The sequence below is a fragment of the Bactrocera latifrons genome, unplaced genomic scaffold (genome assembly GCF_001853355.1).
Source record: "Bactrocera latifrons isolate USDA-ARS-PBARC rearing strain unplaced genomic scaffold, ASM185335v1 scaffold_108, whole genome shotgun sequence".
Taxonomy (NCBI): domain Eukaryota; kingdom Metazoa; phylum Arthropoda; class Insecta; order Diptera; family Tephritidae; genus Bactrocera; species Bactrocera latifrons.
Genome location: NW_017534497.1, coordinates 1,172,397 through 1,191,752, shown reverse-complemented (window position 1 = coordinate 1,191,752; position 19,356 = coordinate 1,172,397). Strand labels below are relative to the sequence as shown.

The window sequence follows — 19,356 nt, the reverse complement described above, 5'->3', positions numbered from 1 at the left end:
GTTCTTAGTCTGATGAGACTAAGGTAAAGGTATCCTTTCTGGTGAGATTATTATCTTAACATTTCAAGCGTTATTAGCTTAACAATTTCAAGCGATTCCACTATGATAAATTACAATAACAACTTTAACACGAGGAAGCCAGATGCCTTTGCTACTGACCCGAACTTCACCAGCCTCGAGAGCGATATCACTTACTTTTCTAAATTTAATAACTAATTGGTATTAGTTTAAATATTTATATACATCTCTTAGCCATCCAGAAAAATACTCAAAATATAAGGTTCATGGAAATTTAATTTACATAATAAGTTGTACTCTTAGTTTGGATCCCAGTGAGAGTAAAATATTTAACAAGCTATTAGTTTACGGAACGATTATCTCTTTTTATGCAAATTGTTAGAAACTTTTCGATGACGTGTAGGTAGACGTTAATATCAAAATAGTTTAAAATAATTCTTTGAGCTGCAATTTTTTTTAAATGTGGGAAATGTGTTTTTTTATGTAACACACTTTGTTTATTTTTATTTAATTCTTATAAAGTTTCATTATGCCCTGAACAGGGTATATTGAGTTTGTCACGAAGTCTGTAACACCCAGAGGGAGTCATCGGAGTCATTTATAAAGTGTATTTATAAATGATCAGTATGTTGAGCTGAGTCGATTTAGCCATGTTCCTCTGTCTGTCTGTATATGTATATACGAATTAATCCCTCAGTTCTAAGATATCGTTTTCAAATTTTGCAAGCGTGATTTTCTCATTAAGAAGCTGCTCATTTTTCGGAACTGCCGATATCGGACCACTATAACATATAGCTGCCATACAAACCGAACTATCGTAATCAAGTTTTTGTATGGAAAACTTTCACATCTGACAATTTATCTTCACGAAATTTGGAATGAGTAAATTGTTGAGATCAGCTCACTATAGCATATAGCTGCCATACAAACTGAACACATAGTTACTAAACGAAATGCACCTGTGAAGAGTATATTGGTTTCAGTGTGGCCGAAGTTAACGYTTTTTCTTGTTTAATTACGCATCGAACAGTTGGCATGTACGCACATATGCTCCACTAACTTATGTCTTACCTTCTATTGATTCAGAAATATTTCCAACCAACAATGTTATAAGCTTTCTTTTGAAACTCATCGTTCGTCCTTAGAGAATCTAAAAAAATTACTTCAAACTTGAAAAGTCTTTTAACTATTAAAATAGGAATTTTCTACAATGGAATTTTTTTACGTAATGAAAAAAAAACTGTAATATTTTCATAACTCTTACCACTAGTTCTCTGTCACTAGTAATGTATTATATATAAGGTATATAGCTAATAAAATACAAATGCTATACGAACTAACCGATTTTTCAACCATCTTTGAAGAATTTGTACCAGTGATATGTTTGTGTTTTTGATAACACTGTAAACAAACTGATTGACAGATCGTGTCTATATTTGGCATAGTAATTAAGGACAGCCCTACCAAGTTAGCAAAATATATATATATACTTTTTTTTTTTTGTTGAAATATCATTTACTAAGTGAATTTAAATTATTTTATTATTTAAATTTGAAACTGATTATGGTCATTATAATATGAATCCATTGTTATGATGTTATATATTGAGAATAATATGACCGATAGATAACGCTACATAACACAGTCTTTACAAAGCAAGAGATATCATCACAATGGTATCAAAGCATGCTGCGATTTATTTTGCAGTTACCTAGTAGACTGTTTCTAAAGACATATTATATTAAACAAATTTATGTATAATATTATGTTAACAAAACATGTATACTTTTCTCTTCTTCTCAAAAACTAAATGTAAACTTATGGTTCTTGTCTGCGTGGAAAATCCGAATGTTATAAACATTTTCTTGCAATCGTACGTAATATAATAATGACAACCGCAAACTGAAAATCATTTCAATTTTCACTGTCGCTGACTAACAACAACATCCCAACATGTTACGCCAATCTGCCCGCTGGCAAAATTTTAACATTTCAACGCTGCTGTTACTGCTGGTGCTATATACACATCACATACCATGTTTATATCATCTGTTGCATCATGATGTCGTCGACCATGGTGACTTCGCTGGACAACATAACAATGACTGTGAAAATTACGTCACCGCCATGCAACGTCATACAATGCAACATAAATATTACAATTCTAACTGTTTTTCCTGCATTTCGCGTACACAGTTCCACCCGATATTCTCGATTATCCCACCAGCACTGATATGGTGATACGAGAGGGCGCCAATGTAACACTGAAATGTGCAGCAGTTGGTTCACCAACACCGACCATAACGTGGCGTCGTGAAGGTGGCGAATCCATACCGCTACCCAACAATACCGAAGGTGAGTAAAGTAAATAAATGTATATTTTAGTAAAGCTATACCAAGATGACCTTTCTCTAAAGATCACCATTTCAATGAACATTTTATGGTAGAGAAAATATTTCAAATATCAGATAAAACAAACTGGTGCCTAATATTTAACTTTGAAATGGCAACTGCTTGGACCTCTCTTTGTTCTTTGAAGCACTAAAACTTTTCTAAATTCAATAATAGTTTGTAGTTTACGTTTAAAAAATTTGGTTTCTTATGATCGACTTTAGTTATGGTGCTTTACTTATCTTCATAAATCAGCCAGTTCTAATTTTCCCATCCACAGTTATTGCATAAATAACATATAGTAAAAGAAATGAATTATTCAAAATGTCAAAAAATAATTGCTTTTAATTTAAATTTCGCAATAACGCTATTTATCRAACTCTAGATCTCTAGACTATTTTCAAAGATCATTTGATCCTATTTGATCCTRAGAAAAGTGAAAGTATCACTCAATTTTTTGGAGAAACAGTGTCGCGTTAAACGCTCTGCAACAATGCTTTCCGACTAATACTTGTAGGATGTCATAAAATTTATTATTACTGGAGATGAGTCTTCGATCTACTCGTACTTGTATGTTTACGACCGGAAAACAAGCGATCAATCGGCCGAATATCGTGTGAAAGGGGAGCCGAAGCCGAACCCACAGAAAAGCAGGCCAAAAATCAACGCTATGTTGACAGTTTTCTTTGATTATCGAGGTGTACGAATTTCTTCCGACCGGCCAAATTGTCTACAAAGGAATACTATTTGAGTTGTACGCGTCCTTCGTGCGGAGCTATTTGTAAAAAGAGGTCGGAATCAAGACCGACAACTCTTGGTTTTTGCACCACGATAATGCACCGTTGCATGCTGCATTGATTCTTCGGGTTTTTTTTCCAAATTTTCAACCAATAGCGTGCCGTATTCGTCTGATTTAGTTCCATGTGACTTCTGGCTATTCAGAAAACTCAAACGACCGCTTCCGGAAACCGTTTTGAGTCATTTGAAGACACCTAAACGCGCATTGAATGCTCTTCCAAAAATTGACTTTAACAACTTTTTCGAGGATTTGAAAAAATTGGTACAAGTATGTTGCGGCCAAGTGGGATTACTTTGAGGSCAGGACCTMGATTTTGAAGATTGAATTAAAAAKTTTWAATTATGAGCGATGTCTTACGATTTTTTGCTCATAGTGGTATCGCTCTTGTAATCTGTATTTCGCGCTGTATGGGGCTCGCTACAATCTCCGGACCCTGCAAAATAAATTTTTTTTTTATCTACGCTATATTTAACCCACAAAGTGATTACTGTCTGAACTTTACTAGCCTGACGAAAAAATTCACCCCTAGGAAAGATTGCGCTAACCGACTATACTATTTTTTTACCCATGGAGTCGAGGATTTCTTTTATAGTGGTATCATGAAAATCAACTTTAAAATATTAACAAGTTACCAAGCGTAACATTGTATACTTCACCAACATAAAACCATTTTAAATATACTAAATAAATTTCTGAGTAAGTATTAAATAATGGAATTCATTTTACTAAACCCATTATTTATATCTACAATTTTCTGTGTTAAGAATTGATAAATATTCTTATGATTCTAAAATAYTTTACTTTTCCTTACATACGTAACAGTTTTCAGTTATAACACAAAAAATAACATCTACTTTTTCCATAATTCAACTAGACATCAAAATTGTGAAATATTTAGTTGTACTAACCACTAATTTAAAAGCAAACATAGAAAGAATATATTTAAATACATTTATGGCTTAAAAAAAAGAAACTGAAAGTGATATGACACCAATTATAGACAAAATTTTATTGAAACATATTAGATTAAATTTGTTTAAATGAAAATGCGGACAACAAAAATTGCGCATCCAAATCCAAAGTTATAAGTGTCAGGTTGTCATTTGTTCACAAAGCAAATTTCATACTGAAATTAGTGCTAGTTTCAGCATTTTTCAGTTCGCTGATATTTGGCTTAAATTACACATATTGTTTCTGGCAATAAAATAATGAAAATGTGGTTAAAAGGGTGCCGTTGTGTAAGTATTATTTTAGTTTTACCTAACGTGTACACAATGACAACCTTTACGTATTAAATTGATATATTTACGGCTAATAGATTATAGAGCCATTCTAATCTAAAAATTAAAATTTAATAAATACTTACATATGCCGAGACCATTGGYCAAATTGTCTTCAAAATATCTCCCTCAAGGATTTTGAAAAATTCAAATTATACTTAAAGTTTTATTTCTTTTAGTGTCGTAGTAGCTCAAATGTTTTTTTTTTTTTTATCTTTGAAATATAATTAAATTCGTTTTCTGTATTTTAAGACTTTTTTTGGAAATTCACATGTCAAAAACTTCTTTTAGAAACCTTTTCATATTTTGTTTAATTCCATACCTACAATATATACTTTTGCAGGGTTACATGATTAAAGGAAAGCTTTTGCAAGCCGATTCAGTTCTCAAAGGTCGAGAATGATTTTATTTGATTTTAAACGCAAAAAATCCTTGCTATTAATATTATATATAAATAAAAAAGGAATATATTTTCTATCCATGAGAGTGTCTATTTTCAAATTTTTATAATCCTGAAATTTATGTATTACTGCAACACAATTCGACAAAATCATGAAGCTATTCATATCAAAACTATATAAGTATGTTTATTCCAGTATTTTCATTAATTTCCGCATGTAAACCATGCGACTGAAAAGTTATGGCAAAAACTGAATAATTTGTTCACCAGTGAAAGGGACATAGATAATAAATAAGCGATTCTAACTAGTTTTAAATCGGGGATGCTTTAACAGCAAAACCACTAGCGCCATTAKCAAAATGAGTTTGCATTTTTTATTGGATGCAATTTTATGACGCAAACTGCAATTGCTTAGCAATCGGTCATCATAAATTTTGAGTGCAAAGAAAATGAATTTGTAATTTTAGTGGAAATAGTAAGTACTATGAATATTGAATCGAATTTCGTGCTTTCAGCTGTCATTCAATATATATTAAATTTAATTAAGGTCTAGAGGAACTTATTTCAAGCCAAATATGTTTGTTTCATATGAATTACCGTTAATTTAAAATGTCATTGCGATTTGTATTTTTCATAGAAAAGAATTATATATGCAAATGCATCTATTTGTGCTCTGGCAGCTGAACAGATAACATATAAAGTTTTTTTTTTTAACGTAGTGCGTAGAAAAATAATTTATTATTTTAGAATAGTTATATAGTTAAAATGCCACGTGGTACAGAACCATCGGATGAAGAGCGGGGTAGGAGAATTGGAATGCACAGAGCTGATATAAGCATTGGACGGATTGCTGCGTCAGTTTCGAATTATTTCAAAAATCCTCAAAATTATGGTGTCATAAAGCATACTGGTCGGTTGCCAGCGGTTGGTAAGCGGACCAAGAGACGCATTCATCGCTTAGCAATTAGCGAAGGTATGAGTTGCTGGCAGATAAAAGTAGAATTAGGCCTAGCAATCACTAGACAGCGTGCTTCTGCAAATTAGGAAGCATGAATTAAGCCTTAAGTCTGAATAAAACCTGGCTCAGCCGCAAATGAAAACGCAACATAACGATGCTTGTATTTTATTTTGCGACAAATATCGGTATTGGGGGGAGTAGTTTCAAAATGTAATTWTTAGTGACGAAAAAAAGTTTAATTTGAATGGTCCRGATGATCATCACAAATATTGRARAGAGACATGATATCSAAGAGAGACTTGCTATAAGCGAAACCATGGTGGGCGATCTTAAATGGTATGAGCTGCCTTTAGTTTTAARAGGAAATCTTATGTGTGTTTTTTACCTACTAAAGTGAATTCCGAAGTACATATAGGTATATTGATCTACTGAATAGTGAGGTCATTGCTTTTGCTTAGAATTTTCATGACGGCAATTGGATATTTTAGCAAGACAACGCATCCATTCATGTGTCTGGCGCTACGAAAGGATTTTTTCAGTCCCGGAATATCCAATTATTGGATTGGCCAGCTTTGAGTCCTGATCTTACCCCATAGAGGACCTTTGGGGTAAACTTACTGCTAAAGAATATGCACATGCCAAGCAGTATAATACGATTAAGCAGTTAAGAACGGCCATTGTATAAGATTGGGGGAAAATTGAGCTAACTACTCTGCAAAACTTAGTAGGGTCTCTGCCACGAAGACTGTGCATGGTAAAGCTGCAAAAGGGTAATACTTTATAATAATTTATAAATAATTACGATTTTGTTTTTGTTTAATACATCTTATAAAGCCACAAATAAAAGTGTAAGCCATCAAAATATATTTTGTGTGTTTGATACTTTAAATTTAAGTTATTATATTGCACATATAATTCTTTTACGAAGGTACCTTATTTGTACTTGTAGTTAATAGTTTAATTAAGGAATGTGTACAAAAAATTAAACTCATAACCTAATAGTTATTCGAACCTCATCATAMTAGGGCAATAGAACTTCTATTCCTTTTCACTGCGAAGCAACAGTCCTTTTCATTCCAGCTGTTTGGAGAGGTTTCGCCATAGAAACTGAATTTTCTGACTTTTGTGCCAAAGATATGGTTTGTGGAGAAACGCTGGAGTGAATACTAGAACTCGACGACTAAGTCTTTCTCCCTCCAAGAATTCTACACCAAATTTGCGCTCCGGTGTCACAAAGATCTACTCGTCTCCATCCTTGTCCTGTCCATTGCATTTCTTGAACATCGATGATGTCAGCCTTACGAGGACATCAATTTAGAGACCGGACAACTGTAAATTATAGTTCTTATTACATTCTYAAAGGAGGCTGTTGTTTTTATATTAATGATATCGGTTTCTACCTAGAGTACAACCACGCTAGGCTTTAATATAAAGTTTTATTAACATTCATAAAGCGAGGTGCTTGTTTTAAGACCGACGCCCGATGGCAGCCGCACCTCTGATGAACAGACACTGCAAACAGACTTCAGCAAGCTGTTAAACCGAATTTGTGAAAGTGGCTCCGCTGRAGCTCCTCTCGGTCTCTTACCCGGGACTTCAGGATTTACATGTGTTGACTCCCGCATCTTACATAAGGGTTACTTAMGTTTCCAGGATGCACGGTGAGGATGCAAGAGGAGGAATTGGGTATAGTCCCACAACTGTAATTGCCTATTCAAAAGAATATATATATATATTTTTACACCCCAATAATAAACAAATCGACTTATAATTACGTACATATCTACATTTCTATCTAACTAAAATCTCACTAAATATTTATCTTCTATAAATAACTTACATAAGTTTAGTATTCTTTGCTCCTGAATTTAAAAAGAATTTATTGAATGTTATTGAAAGACCTATTCTCTTCTTCTATCTTTCCAGTCATCGCCTACAATGGCTCCTAYCTGACGATCACTAAAGTACAACGCCTTAATATGGGTGCATATTTATGTATCGCTTCGAATGGCATTCCGCCAACGGTCAGCAAGCGCGTAATGCTGATTGTGCATTGTAAGTAATAATATGGTTATCAATTTTCGTCTATTACTAACACTGTTYTTCTGAAGCAGAATATAAGTTTGTCACGAAGTTTGTAATATCCGGAAGGAAATAAAACGTTAAAAATAAATATATAAATGATAAGCATGACTAGCTGAGTAGATTTCTTTGTCCGTCTATATATACTCGAGTTAGTTCCAAAATTTTCGTCATGCCGATCTGAAATTGTGCACAAGTCCGTTTTTCCACCAAGAAGCTGTTCGTTATTGGCACCATCATACCACAGAGCTACCAAGCAAATTGACCGAACGGAATCAAATTGTTGTAAGGAATCTTTTGTATTTGCTTAGGTGCAACCGACGTGAAAGCTTTTTATGCTCTTGCCACATGTTGCTACGGAAATATAGGTTTATACTATGTACATATATAAAGATGATCAGGATGATGGGTCAATTTGAAGTCGTGATATTTCTTTGTCCGCCTTTGTAACATTTTCTTCCAACAATTAGTACACAGTAAGATTCTTAACCCTACCGCGTGAACACCAAGATGAAATACGCCAGTTAGAAGCCATTGTCCTGTTGAAAGGCTAACTTTACTCAAKACAAAGAGTTCACTAAACTTCTTCCTCTCCAAGAAGCTGCAAGTTCTTAATTAAAAAACTTTTTTATGTAAATAATTATCTTCACAATATTCGATACAGATTGTTGCCGAAAAWATATAGTTCTCTAACTAAGTGTTGAGAACAATCAAATATAGCATACAGCTGATATTTAAACTGACCGRTTTAAATAAAGATAAAGACCATTATTATGAGTTCTTATAATTGTTAGGCAATCTYAATTGAGTTAAAAGGTWATTTWTTTCTAGCAACATGGCTAGACCTTTTCTTTATACGTAAACACTAAATAATCTTTTTGATTGTTCTTTTCTTCTTTTTTACAGTTCCTCCAATGATTTGGATCCAAAATCAACTAGTCGGTGCKGCCACCGGCCAAATTATAGCACTTGAGTGTCAGTCAGAGGCGTATCCGAAGTCTATCAATTACTGGACGAAAAATGACACGATCATTGTACCGGGTGAGTACAATTAAAGGAGTTTTTCAATAATTACAATATGACAGCATTTTCAAAGTTTAGGTTTTAATATTTAAATAACGCTACTAATATGCAATCTTCATTTGATTTTAAGCTAACTTAAATTATGTAAACAAAATGGTATTTTTTTAAGCTAAGTGCTCTGCAAAAAGACATTTTAGCAAATATGTAGTAGCTAGCTATAAAAACAGAAATTGCAACGGACGTTTAATTAACTTCTTGTCAGCCATTTTTTAACCGCAATCACACATKTGGACAGCAACACACACATATGTAYATATACATAWATTCCAACAGACGCTCATTGCTATTAAAGCGAGTAAATACTTGGACAAACAGTCACTGAAAGTGTATGAATAAGGAAAAAGTGTCACCAAAACATCACCGTGTGCTATAAAATAATTGCTAAGAGAGTTAGCAAAACAGAAAGAGAAAGTGGTATGGACAGAGTCCATCAGTGAGCGCTGCACGCTCTGAACGCCTGTACAATGCATTTCCATCGAGTTCGTTACGTAAATAAAAGTGTAATATGCGATAACTTATATACAAACATAGCTACTAATATATATGCAAAAGAGATGGCTGAATGMGGAATACTTTTGAGGATTGAGTTTATTTCTGGTATATCCCAAGTAAAAGATAAATGACATAACGGACAGAACGAGATAAAATTAAATTCGCAATATTTTATAGAAAAACAAATATTTAAAAGAAACATTCGGCTTTACATCGCACATAATAACAATCGGATATCACACACAATATATATTGCTAAAAATCAAGTTACCGATGGAAATTATACCACAAACGCTTTACCTTTAGATTTAAAATAGACCTCAATATAGACGATTTCTTACCAGCGGCTATACTAATGAATTCTCAGGATGACATAAAAGTAGTAATGGCTGACTTTGGCATGTGCTGCGTATTCGTTGAAGATTTGGAACTTAATTCAAGCAATTTTCAGTCAAAAACCTGCTGTGAACTTTATAGACATTTTCGTCCATAGCAGCCTCTTTTAACAAAATATTTTAATTCAAATCTAAAACCGGCCGGACTTACCTTATTTAAACACTCCGCCAAAATTTCAAAATGAAGTATAGATCGCACTGCAGATTCGTAGAAAATGGCACGCAATTTTCAATATAATAAGTATGTACTAACGCGATACAAAAGGAAGGTGGTTCCTTCCACAGAGTCAACCCTTAACAAAGAATATTATTCGAACGTTATTCGTCGGTGGGGTCAAGCTCTTCGACTGAAACTGGAATTATGGGTAAACAACTCCTTATCATGCTAACGCGCCGTGTCATACTACATTGTTTTTTTCGACTCTTTTGCAAAAACTCGATTCATTTTGTTTCGCAACCATTGTATTGGCCTGATGTGATTTCATCCGTTTTCTGCCTATATATCGAAGTCCAAAGGCTAATGCGACGATGACATTTTGACAGGAATAGAAGAGTGGAAAAAGCATTGGCGAAAGAGCGTGTTATTGGCCAGGAACTACTTCGAAGGGACTGAAATTGATTTGGAAGAATAAATAAGGAATTTTTAATTTATAAATAAATTCACCTTACTTTTTGCCATGCTACTACATATTTACATTTAAATGAGAGTTTGGATATATATGAAAAGAAATTAAATATATTGAAGCCTGCAAAGAGTGGAAGTCAGTATGTTTTTAAATCTACATACTATATATATTCATATACAGATATATTTCATATTAAGATTCGTGCACACGAATGCAAATAAAGTCTGTCAGGCAACTGTCAACTTCCTGGTTGGCTTCGTTATTAATATTAGGGAGACCCAAAAACTAAACTATCGACTTATGTAGTAAAAAGCAGTGTGGACAATAATTAGCAAGATGTTTCAATTTAAATTTCGCGCGGAAATCCATTCGTGAAAATATTTTTTCTAGGTTAGAACTTGTATGAACTGTCAGTCTATGCCAAGTGTCACTACAAAATATATGTGGAATAAAATTTCTGGTGCTGAACCATGTTGAATGTTGAAAAAATCTTCGGTATGCTGACTGTTGGCAGAGGTCTGATTATATCCATTTACGAACTTGTAATTTTTTTTGTATTAAGGAACTCGCATACCAGGTTTCATCAAGTATATGTATACATAYATATATTTTTACTTAAGTTAAAGTTCGAATGGATCCTGATCATTTATATTATATATACATAACCCTATATGAATTTCGTTTAGGACTAGGTGATACGTACAACCGTTAGGTGAGCARAACTAGAATGCTCTGTAGCAACTGGTTGCAARAGTATAAAAWGAYACCGGAATTATGGACCGAGAACTCTTAGTTTTGCAATGATGTACCGTCATTGATTCTTTATGAGCTTTTCGAAAAATTTTCAACCAAYATCGTGCCGGAACCACCGCATGCGGCTGATGTATGTAGCTTCGTGTGACTTCTGCCTATTCAGCAAACTTAAACGACTGTGTCACCCTAACGCTAAATATGTGCATGTGTAATTATTTTGTTATTTGTGGTGGTTTTGGAGTCATATGCAAATAAGGTTGATGAAAATTCAAGAACATAATGCATTTTTGTTGTTGAGCGACAAACATGCACGCAAATAAATTAAAATTTCAAAACAAATTAAGTTCAGATGGATTGAAATATTTGTTTTGTTAGTTTTTGATTTCGTTAACCTCAACATATGAGAACAAGTATTAAGTTACAAAATTTGTAACTTTCTAAGTAAGTAAACTATGACATTTGTAGTAAACCATTGTTCGATGTGAGAGATAACTATTAATTGCGAATAATGTTCATAGACTTAACTAAATAAATTGCGAAAAATAATGTCATATCCTCTTTAGCAGATAACACTTTCTAACAGTTAACTTGAAGTAAAATAGAGAGCACATTCAAGATGCGACTTCGGATAAATTTTTGGACTCCGTAATAAATCTTATTTCATCTCACTCTATGTACAGAAGACTCAATATGTTTTCTTGACAAATATTATACCAGTGTTGTTTCCCTATCAATTTCAAATTATAACTAATCCAAGCTTTGATAAAATCGAACTATATATGGTATATTGATACACAACATGTATTATCGTATCCTGGTTTATCCTGGTTTAGTAAGCATAGACATAATCATATACATATTTCTTATTAGCACATCATATAATATTATGATTTTTATTTTACAGGTGAGCACTTTGCATCSGAAACTTTTGAAARTGGCTACAAAATCACWATGCGTTTAACCATAAAAGATGTTGACACATCAGACTTCGGTTCYTACCGTTGTGTGGCGAAGAATTCTCTTGGTGATACGGATGGTACAATTAAACTCTATCGTAAGTATATGTATATTGAAAACTAATATTCTTACCCAAATATATGTATTCATAACAAGACAACAGAAAAACACCTTGACCTATGTACTCATAATGAGTTTGATACACTGTAGGGAAGGTACGTACTTCTATGATACTCGTACGAGTATATGTACTGTCATCGGCAATTAGGCCATTGAAAACAGAAGAGCAGTGAAATAATTATAGCCTTGCACTTCGAAGTCAAGATGGTTAATCAAAATTCTATTAAAAATAGTTATAAGATGATGCTGTAACAAGCCCTTGTTCTTAAAAAGCCTTCAGAACATGTMCGACAATTCTGACTAATCTTGTGCTGGAATCTGTACAGGTAGCTTCTWAAGCACCCATGTCCATTTAGTACTTGGGTTATGTGGAAATCCAGTTCACCATGTCGTCTGTCGATCYACGAATGGATATCTGATATCAGTCTTTTGTTTCTCTCTTCTCTTTTAGCTCCTGTAAATGGCTCTGATAACTAGTATACCCGCTCGTCTTCGCTATTACTTCAGCAGCGTTACTTCTTAGCGCMGACAGCCCATGCACTGCGCTTATTTGCCTGGCATTTACTTTAAYGCCTTGCGCCTATATAGATTCATATTGGAGTCGTATATATTACAACCGATATCGTTTATTACCTTTGCGAGTAAAAATCGCCGGCACAACACACGCAACCTGTGCTCATCATTTTTGATAAAGCGGTTAGGATTTTAYTCGCTTTACCTCCATTGTTTTTGGGWGATCYTTAAATTTGAGCCTTGATTCCATTATTACTCCCAGATACCTTAATTGTGAGTGTGAATGAGTCCCTCGGCCCCCTTTGGTTAGAGATATATTTTCATCCACTTTTCTAGTATGTCATACAGAGCCTTAATTTTGCATGCCGACTTTGCTGAGTTGAAGGCATTCTTCACTTCTAAGGTGATTGGCGCGCAATATTTTTTTGTTTCGCCTCYCCATCGCTTACCATTTACTGGGTATTTCGCAGTGTCAACGATATTGTTTAGTGCTTCAGTGGTTAACCTCTAGTGTTGTCATCTAGCAACTGACAATTGTATCGCAAATTTTGAAAATTGAAAATATTGATGTACAAGGAGCCTTCCAAAGTAAACAGGACTTAAAAAAATAGAACAAATGGTTTTTCGGCAAAATCAATTTATTTTATTGAAAATAGTCTCTCTCTGCTTCAATACAGCTTTTTGCATGGTTCAAAAGCATGTCGAACGAGTGTTTTAGCTGGTTGGCCGGTATGTGCGCCAGTCTGCCGGTGCAAGCCCTTTCAATAGCTTTACGTCTGCATAACGCTTTCCTTTCATTCGCAAATCCATTTTTCCGAAAAGGAAGAAGCCGCGCAGTGCCATATCAGGTGAATACGGGGAGCGGTTATTGGTTAAAATGTGAGTTTTCGTCAAATAATCGTTAACACGCGTAGATCGATGAGACTGCGCATTATCGTGCAACAAATGCCAACTTTCGTCTTCGCGATATTCGGGCCGAACACGTCGAATACGGCGCACAAAACGCTTCAAAACTCTTAGATAGAATACCGCATTCACGTATTGGCCATGTGGAACAAATTCTTTGTGGACAATACCCGTGGAATCATAAAAACAAATAATCATTTTCTTCACTTTTGACTTCTTCATGCGCGATTTTTTGGGTTTCGGCTCACCCGGTGCTTTCCATTCAGCACCCTGGCACTCTTGTTTCGGGATCAAATTGAAAACAACACGTTTTGTCACCAATCACAATTCTGAGCAATTTTTGGTTGTCAGTCAATTTGTGCGGAACAACCCGTGCACACATCTGTCGTAAGCCCAAATGTTTGGTCAAAATGCGATAAATCGATGTTTTTGAGATGTTCAATTCAATTTCCATGAATTTCAATGATGATTTCGGCTGATTTTTGATGAATTCACGCACAGTTTCGATGGAATTTCGGTTGATCATGTTGAAAGGGCCGATATAGATTTAGTGGAATAAAATTATGAAGAATGCCTTATTATTTTTTGCCGATAGTAGTACAGTAAACGTACTTTGATTACAGATTGGTGTCTACTGCGTTAAAATAACATGCTCGTACTTATAAAAGCTAGTAAATAAACATATTACAATGCACATACAATTAATTACTAATATCTTGATGTAGTCTGCATATACTACGTATTTAATTAATTAAACTCAGATGGTTTGACCAAACCAAAAAAAAATAAAAAATCTTAAAGAAAACATACATTTAAATAAAATATATTCCTTCATTCTAGGAATGAATTTGCTTGTAAGCCAATACTATAGATAGTTTATTGCAATTAGATTAAATTTTAGTCAATTAGGTCGAAATAAGCATACATTCAGAGAATTACAAAATGCCGAACATGTAATACTTTCCCATTGCAGTTTGATACATACTATACATAGGTACTTACAAAGTTGTGATTTTTGGTGAATTTCTTGGCTCCTTGATTTCTAACCTTACCGTGACCGTCTCTAATCTGACAACAACCGAAGAGTATTGCATAATTAATGTGGCACTAATTGTAATGGAGTTTAGCAAGGGTACAGTATAGTACATACGTACTATGCAACCACACTCCAATATAACCATATGCAGGAAAGCATTAGCGTAATTGTTTAAGTACTACTTTGAATTCATGTAAAATACACACGTATGTTGGCCAGGAGCCTTAGGCACTTAAGTCAATAGTCAAGTGGTTGTGTGGTTGGCCAGCTTTAAAGTTGGTCTTAATTATTAAGTTTGGTGTTAGAAATTAAATCAAAAGATTTTGGTTGGCAAATAATTGAATTGCTTTATATACCAGATTACAACATAAATATTTACACTTGCATAATCTTTGATGTCATGGATAACTTATAATTTTTACTTAACTAACTAACCTACAGTTAAGAAGGACTACAATTTAAAATTGTTTTGCATTCAAGATTTCATGAGCATTATGGTTAATAACAGAGTTAAATTTCATTTAAAATAATACGTACAGTTGGTATTGAGATTAAATATAGTATACCACTTAGTGTCAGAGGAAAACGAATACTTCTAAAATTTTGTTGTATAAGTGTTAAAATTTTAGTGAAAAGTTTAAAAGCAACATTTGGTAAATTTTTAAATTTCATTGTTCGTGTAACTAAAAGAAAATACGATATCTAGAAAATGTGGAAACAATATTTCATGCTAAAAATTCTCAGAAAGCTATGTGATTGGATGGCCCTAGCAAAAAAAATAATATATATATATTATTTTAGTTTTTCTTCAATTAAGACGAAAACTGAAGCCGGGCAACTGAAAACATGAATAGTGTTTACGGTCTTGGAGTGGAATGCGGTATAATGCGGACATGGTCTTGGGTCAATGCGGTGATTGCTAAAAGGGAGGAAGCTTCAGTGGAACCACAAAAATATTCGGTTAAAGGGTACGCTGAAGTCTAATTCCATCGTCTGTTAACCATATGTGCGGCCACGATCGGGCGTCGTTCTTGAAACAAATGGCGCGTCTTAAAAATTTTTATAAAACCACGTARAAACCAATCGCCATGAAAAGGAAATAACAGTCTTGGTTGAAAGACTACACTTTTGATGACAGCTACAGTAAACGTAATAAGGATTATGATTTAAGGGCATGCACCCGGAATGTCCGGTACCTAAATTGGGAAGGTGCCGCTGCCCAGCTGGTTGATGTCTTCGTAAAAGTAAAGACTAACATTACCGTCGAACAAGAATTGCGATGAACGAGGAAAGGGCGGAGATGAGCAGGTCCTTTACTACACTGTCCATATAAAGGAGCGTAAATTCGGCGTGAGAGAGAAATTCTGTCGTCGTGTCCTGGTAGTCACTCCTGCAGCTGATTTTTCAACATAACACTGATTTGCGCCAATACCCTGACGAAAAAGGAGGCCTATTAAGTATGGGCGTCTGGAGCGCGCTTATGACAATAGCCGTCGTCGCGATGTAAAACTTGCGCTTGGCRATTTTAACGCAAGGGCGGACAAAGAACGCATCTTTGGTATAATACTCGAAAACTTCAGCCTCTATGGCGAAATCTTTCCAAGCGGGTTGAGGCAGATCGATTTCGCAGCGGCTCGAAATATAGGCGACCAGATGCCACGTGGCATCACATGAAAGTTCATTAAGCTACTTGATTGTTTCCGAGTCGCAAAGTTCGTAACCCGATTCATCGTGTTATGATAGACGAACGACGCGTCTAAAGGACGTTTGAACAGCTATCTTTTAAGTTCAGGTAAGGTTCGATATAGAGAAGCTGCAAACAAATAGACAGCCGAACAATTTTCTACTCGACTTTCACTTCTGCTCTCTTCAGCAACTTGGTGTAAGGTAACTGCTGGAACCATGAGGCCTGTCGTGTCGCARTGGAGAGAAAGCAGTCAGCCTACATATCACAACACGTGCGGAATGGGATAGATACCGAGCGCTGAAGAGGGAAGAGAGAGGCATATGCAGACAAACAAAGAAAGACCCTGAAATATATACGTATCAAGAGCTTGAGAAGTTGGAAATGATCGAAATTTCTACGAAAAGAAACGACGACTAATCCTAGGTTTCGAAACCAGAGCATATGCTTGTAGAACCCAAAGTGGTTATCTAGTTGCTGATGTTCAGAGCGTACTAAAATTATGGGGGTACACTTCCAGGCTAYTKAACGGTAGTGAAAGTGTAACATCTAAGTTGGCAGTCAAATTAGTCTGCTGATTAAAAATCGCCTCAAGAGAAGCTCTTGTAGAGCGGCGGTTCCATTTTATTGCCAATATGCAAGATTTCTGCAAAATTGGCTTATTTGATCTAAATTTAATAATTTTAATYATGCTTAATAAAATCTTGAAATTAAAGACTAATGGATATTTTTATTTAACTTTATATCAAAGCTTAAAGTTCTTACTTCTTTTTGTGGTACAYTCCTTAGTATATTTTCGTTTTAACGAAGTACAATAATGCTAAATTGCTCTTCTTCTTGTTTCTATGTATTTCCCTATTGGTTCAATTTTATTGTTGTGAGGAGGAATGCGACGCTGTAACCTTCGTTTTATAATATACAAATATTTTCTGCGATATGTTATATTCTACTAATTTAATACATAAATTTTCATATTCCCATTTTTATAATTTTTCTAAAAACTATTACCGACTAACTAAATTTAAAATATTTCTCAAAATCTAAAAACAAAACACTATAAAATTTTGTTATACATATGTAAATTCATTAAATTCTTTCACTCATTTAAATTACGGCTACTTTAGTAAACTCTGCAGCTTTCAATCCTAGACATATATCCGTACTATACTATACTCGACTCTTTTTCACTCTCTTTGCCTCTGTTCTATATTTTCTCTTTTTTCATTGCAGATATTCCGCAAACAACGACTATAACCACATTAGCACCGACGGTGGCTATAAACACCGTGTCCGTAGTGGTTACGAAATACAACAACAAAGGTGTGTATAAATGCAATARACCGAAAAAATCTAAATTAWTTCAAATAAATACTCRAACATAAACATTTCGTTTATTTAAGTTAATTTTGGTGCTCCTCGCATGTTCTCCTCCTCACAACAAKCAATATATGGAATAATAATAGATTTATTTATGTCTATAGCATCACAAGTCCTTACGCTTTCCCTAACATTCATTAYTTCACTCTGGCTGCCCTTAACTTACAGACAGACTGACAAATCCCANAACAACTTGATACATCCAATGTTCTATTTCTGTCATTATTTCATAGCAATGCTTCCTCTTCTATCGTTTTTCTTGAGATGTTCATTAGTAGAGAATAAATGAGGTTTACGCAGAAGACACAACTTTACATATACACATACATGTAAATTAATATACACAGCTATGTTACTAAAAACATAAGTATTATATATCTATTTAATTTCTTTTAAAATGACTACAACCACTTTGATGGGAATTCGCGTCGGCAAAATAGATCAACGTTTCAGCAAAAAAATTCACCGCACAAAATCGAATGTTGCAGATATCTCATCGTCATCATCCTTGAACAACGTTTATATTGGTGCCACATCGAGCTTATGGAATTCACAAGATCACGGCACAGGAAGAGAGCATAATCAATGTGAGTAAATGAGAGAGAGAGATGATACTATTATATATTCAATATTTTTAATGTCTAGAATTATATAAATTATTTTATTATTTTTTTATAACATTGATTAAAAACTCCCTTATAATCAGCACATCTCATCCTATAATATTGATCGATATAGCTAGAGCGCTACATATGTCAAATATGAATATTTACTGGAAAAATTATAAAAGGGAAAGAAAAGATGCYATGAAAATGTTCTGATACAATTTTGTACCGGTTAGCCTACGGGTAATTATAACTAAAATATTCTAAACTTTTTTGTTTCTCGCAATCGGTTGACTCGGCTAGTGGATGAACAACTCATTCCGAATTACAACTTTGACTCCAGAAAGCATAATGATACAATCGGATAATTCCACAGAATAGAACTGTTCGTAACTGATACCAAGAAAATTTACAAATACTGCTGTGTAGTTTTGTTACCAAGCAACACACGGGCACCTAGACTTATTATGCAAAGCTTCTAATCTTAAATCCAATAAAAACTTTTMATGCCTGTTGGTACCGAATATTTAGACCCCGTTGCCTACAGTTGACATTTGGTAGAAAATGTTGGTCAATATGTGATATACTTGTATATAACTGAAATTTGGGGATCCTTCTCTTATAATGGTATGTCTGTATATCAAAACTGGTTGAATCGGTGTAATACTTGCCATATACTGCATRCACATTGTCGAACTTTGGGGTGACTATCGTTGGGCCTAAATTCGATAAACTTGTCCTAGCCACTATTTGCCACAGCAATTARTAGCGCTGCTGTAGTTTGAATTTCCATGAAAATTTACTTGCTGTCAAACTACTAAACATTAATCGGTGTCGCAGACTAAAAAAAGTTATACCCACAGTACACCCCCTTTCCTTTT

At 34.3% G+C, this 19,356-nt stretch overlaps 1 protein-coding gene across 1 annotated transcript in view; it reads left to right on the top strand.

Moving 5' to 3' along the window:
- LOC108971110 (opioid-binding protein/cell adhesion molecule homolog) overlaps positions 1 to 19,356 on the top strand; it is a 72,215-nt gene that overhangs the window by 28,464 nt on the left and 24,395 nt on the right. Inside the window, exons 5-10 of the mRNA XM_018936951.1 lie at positions 2,215 to 2,373; positions 7,773 to 7,901; positions 8,835 to 8,969; positions 12,182 to 12,331; positions 17,724 to 17,813; positions 18,311 to 18,457. Coding sequence (XP_018792496.1) covers positions 2,215 to 2,373; positions 7,773 to 7,901; positions 8,835 to 8,969; positions 12,182 to 12,331; positions 17,724 to 17,813; positions 18,311 to 18,457 — 810 coding nt within the window. The remainder of the gene's footprint in view (positions 1 to 2,214; positions 2,374 to 7,772; positions 7,902 to 8,834; positions 8,970 to 12,181; positions 12,332 to 17,723; positions 17,814 to 18,310; positions 18,458 to 19,356) is intronic.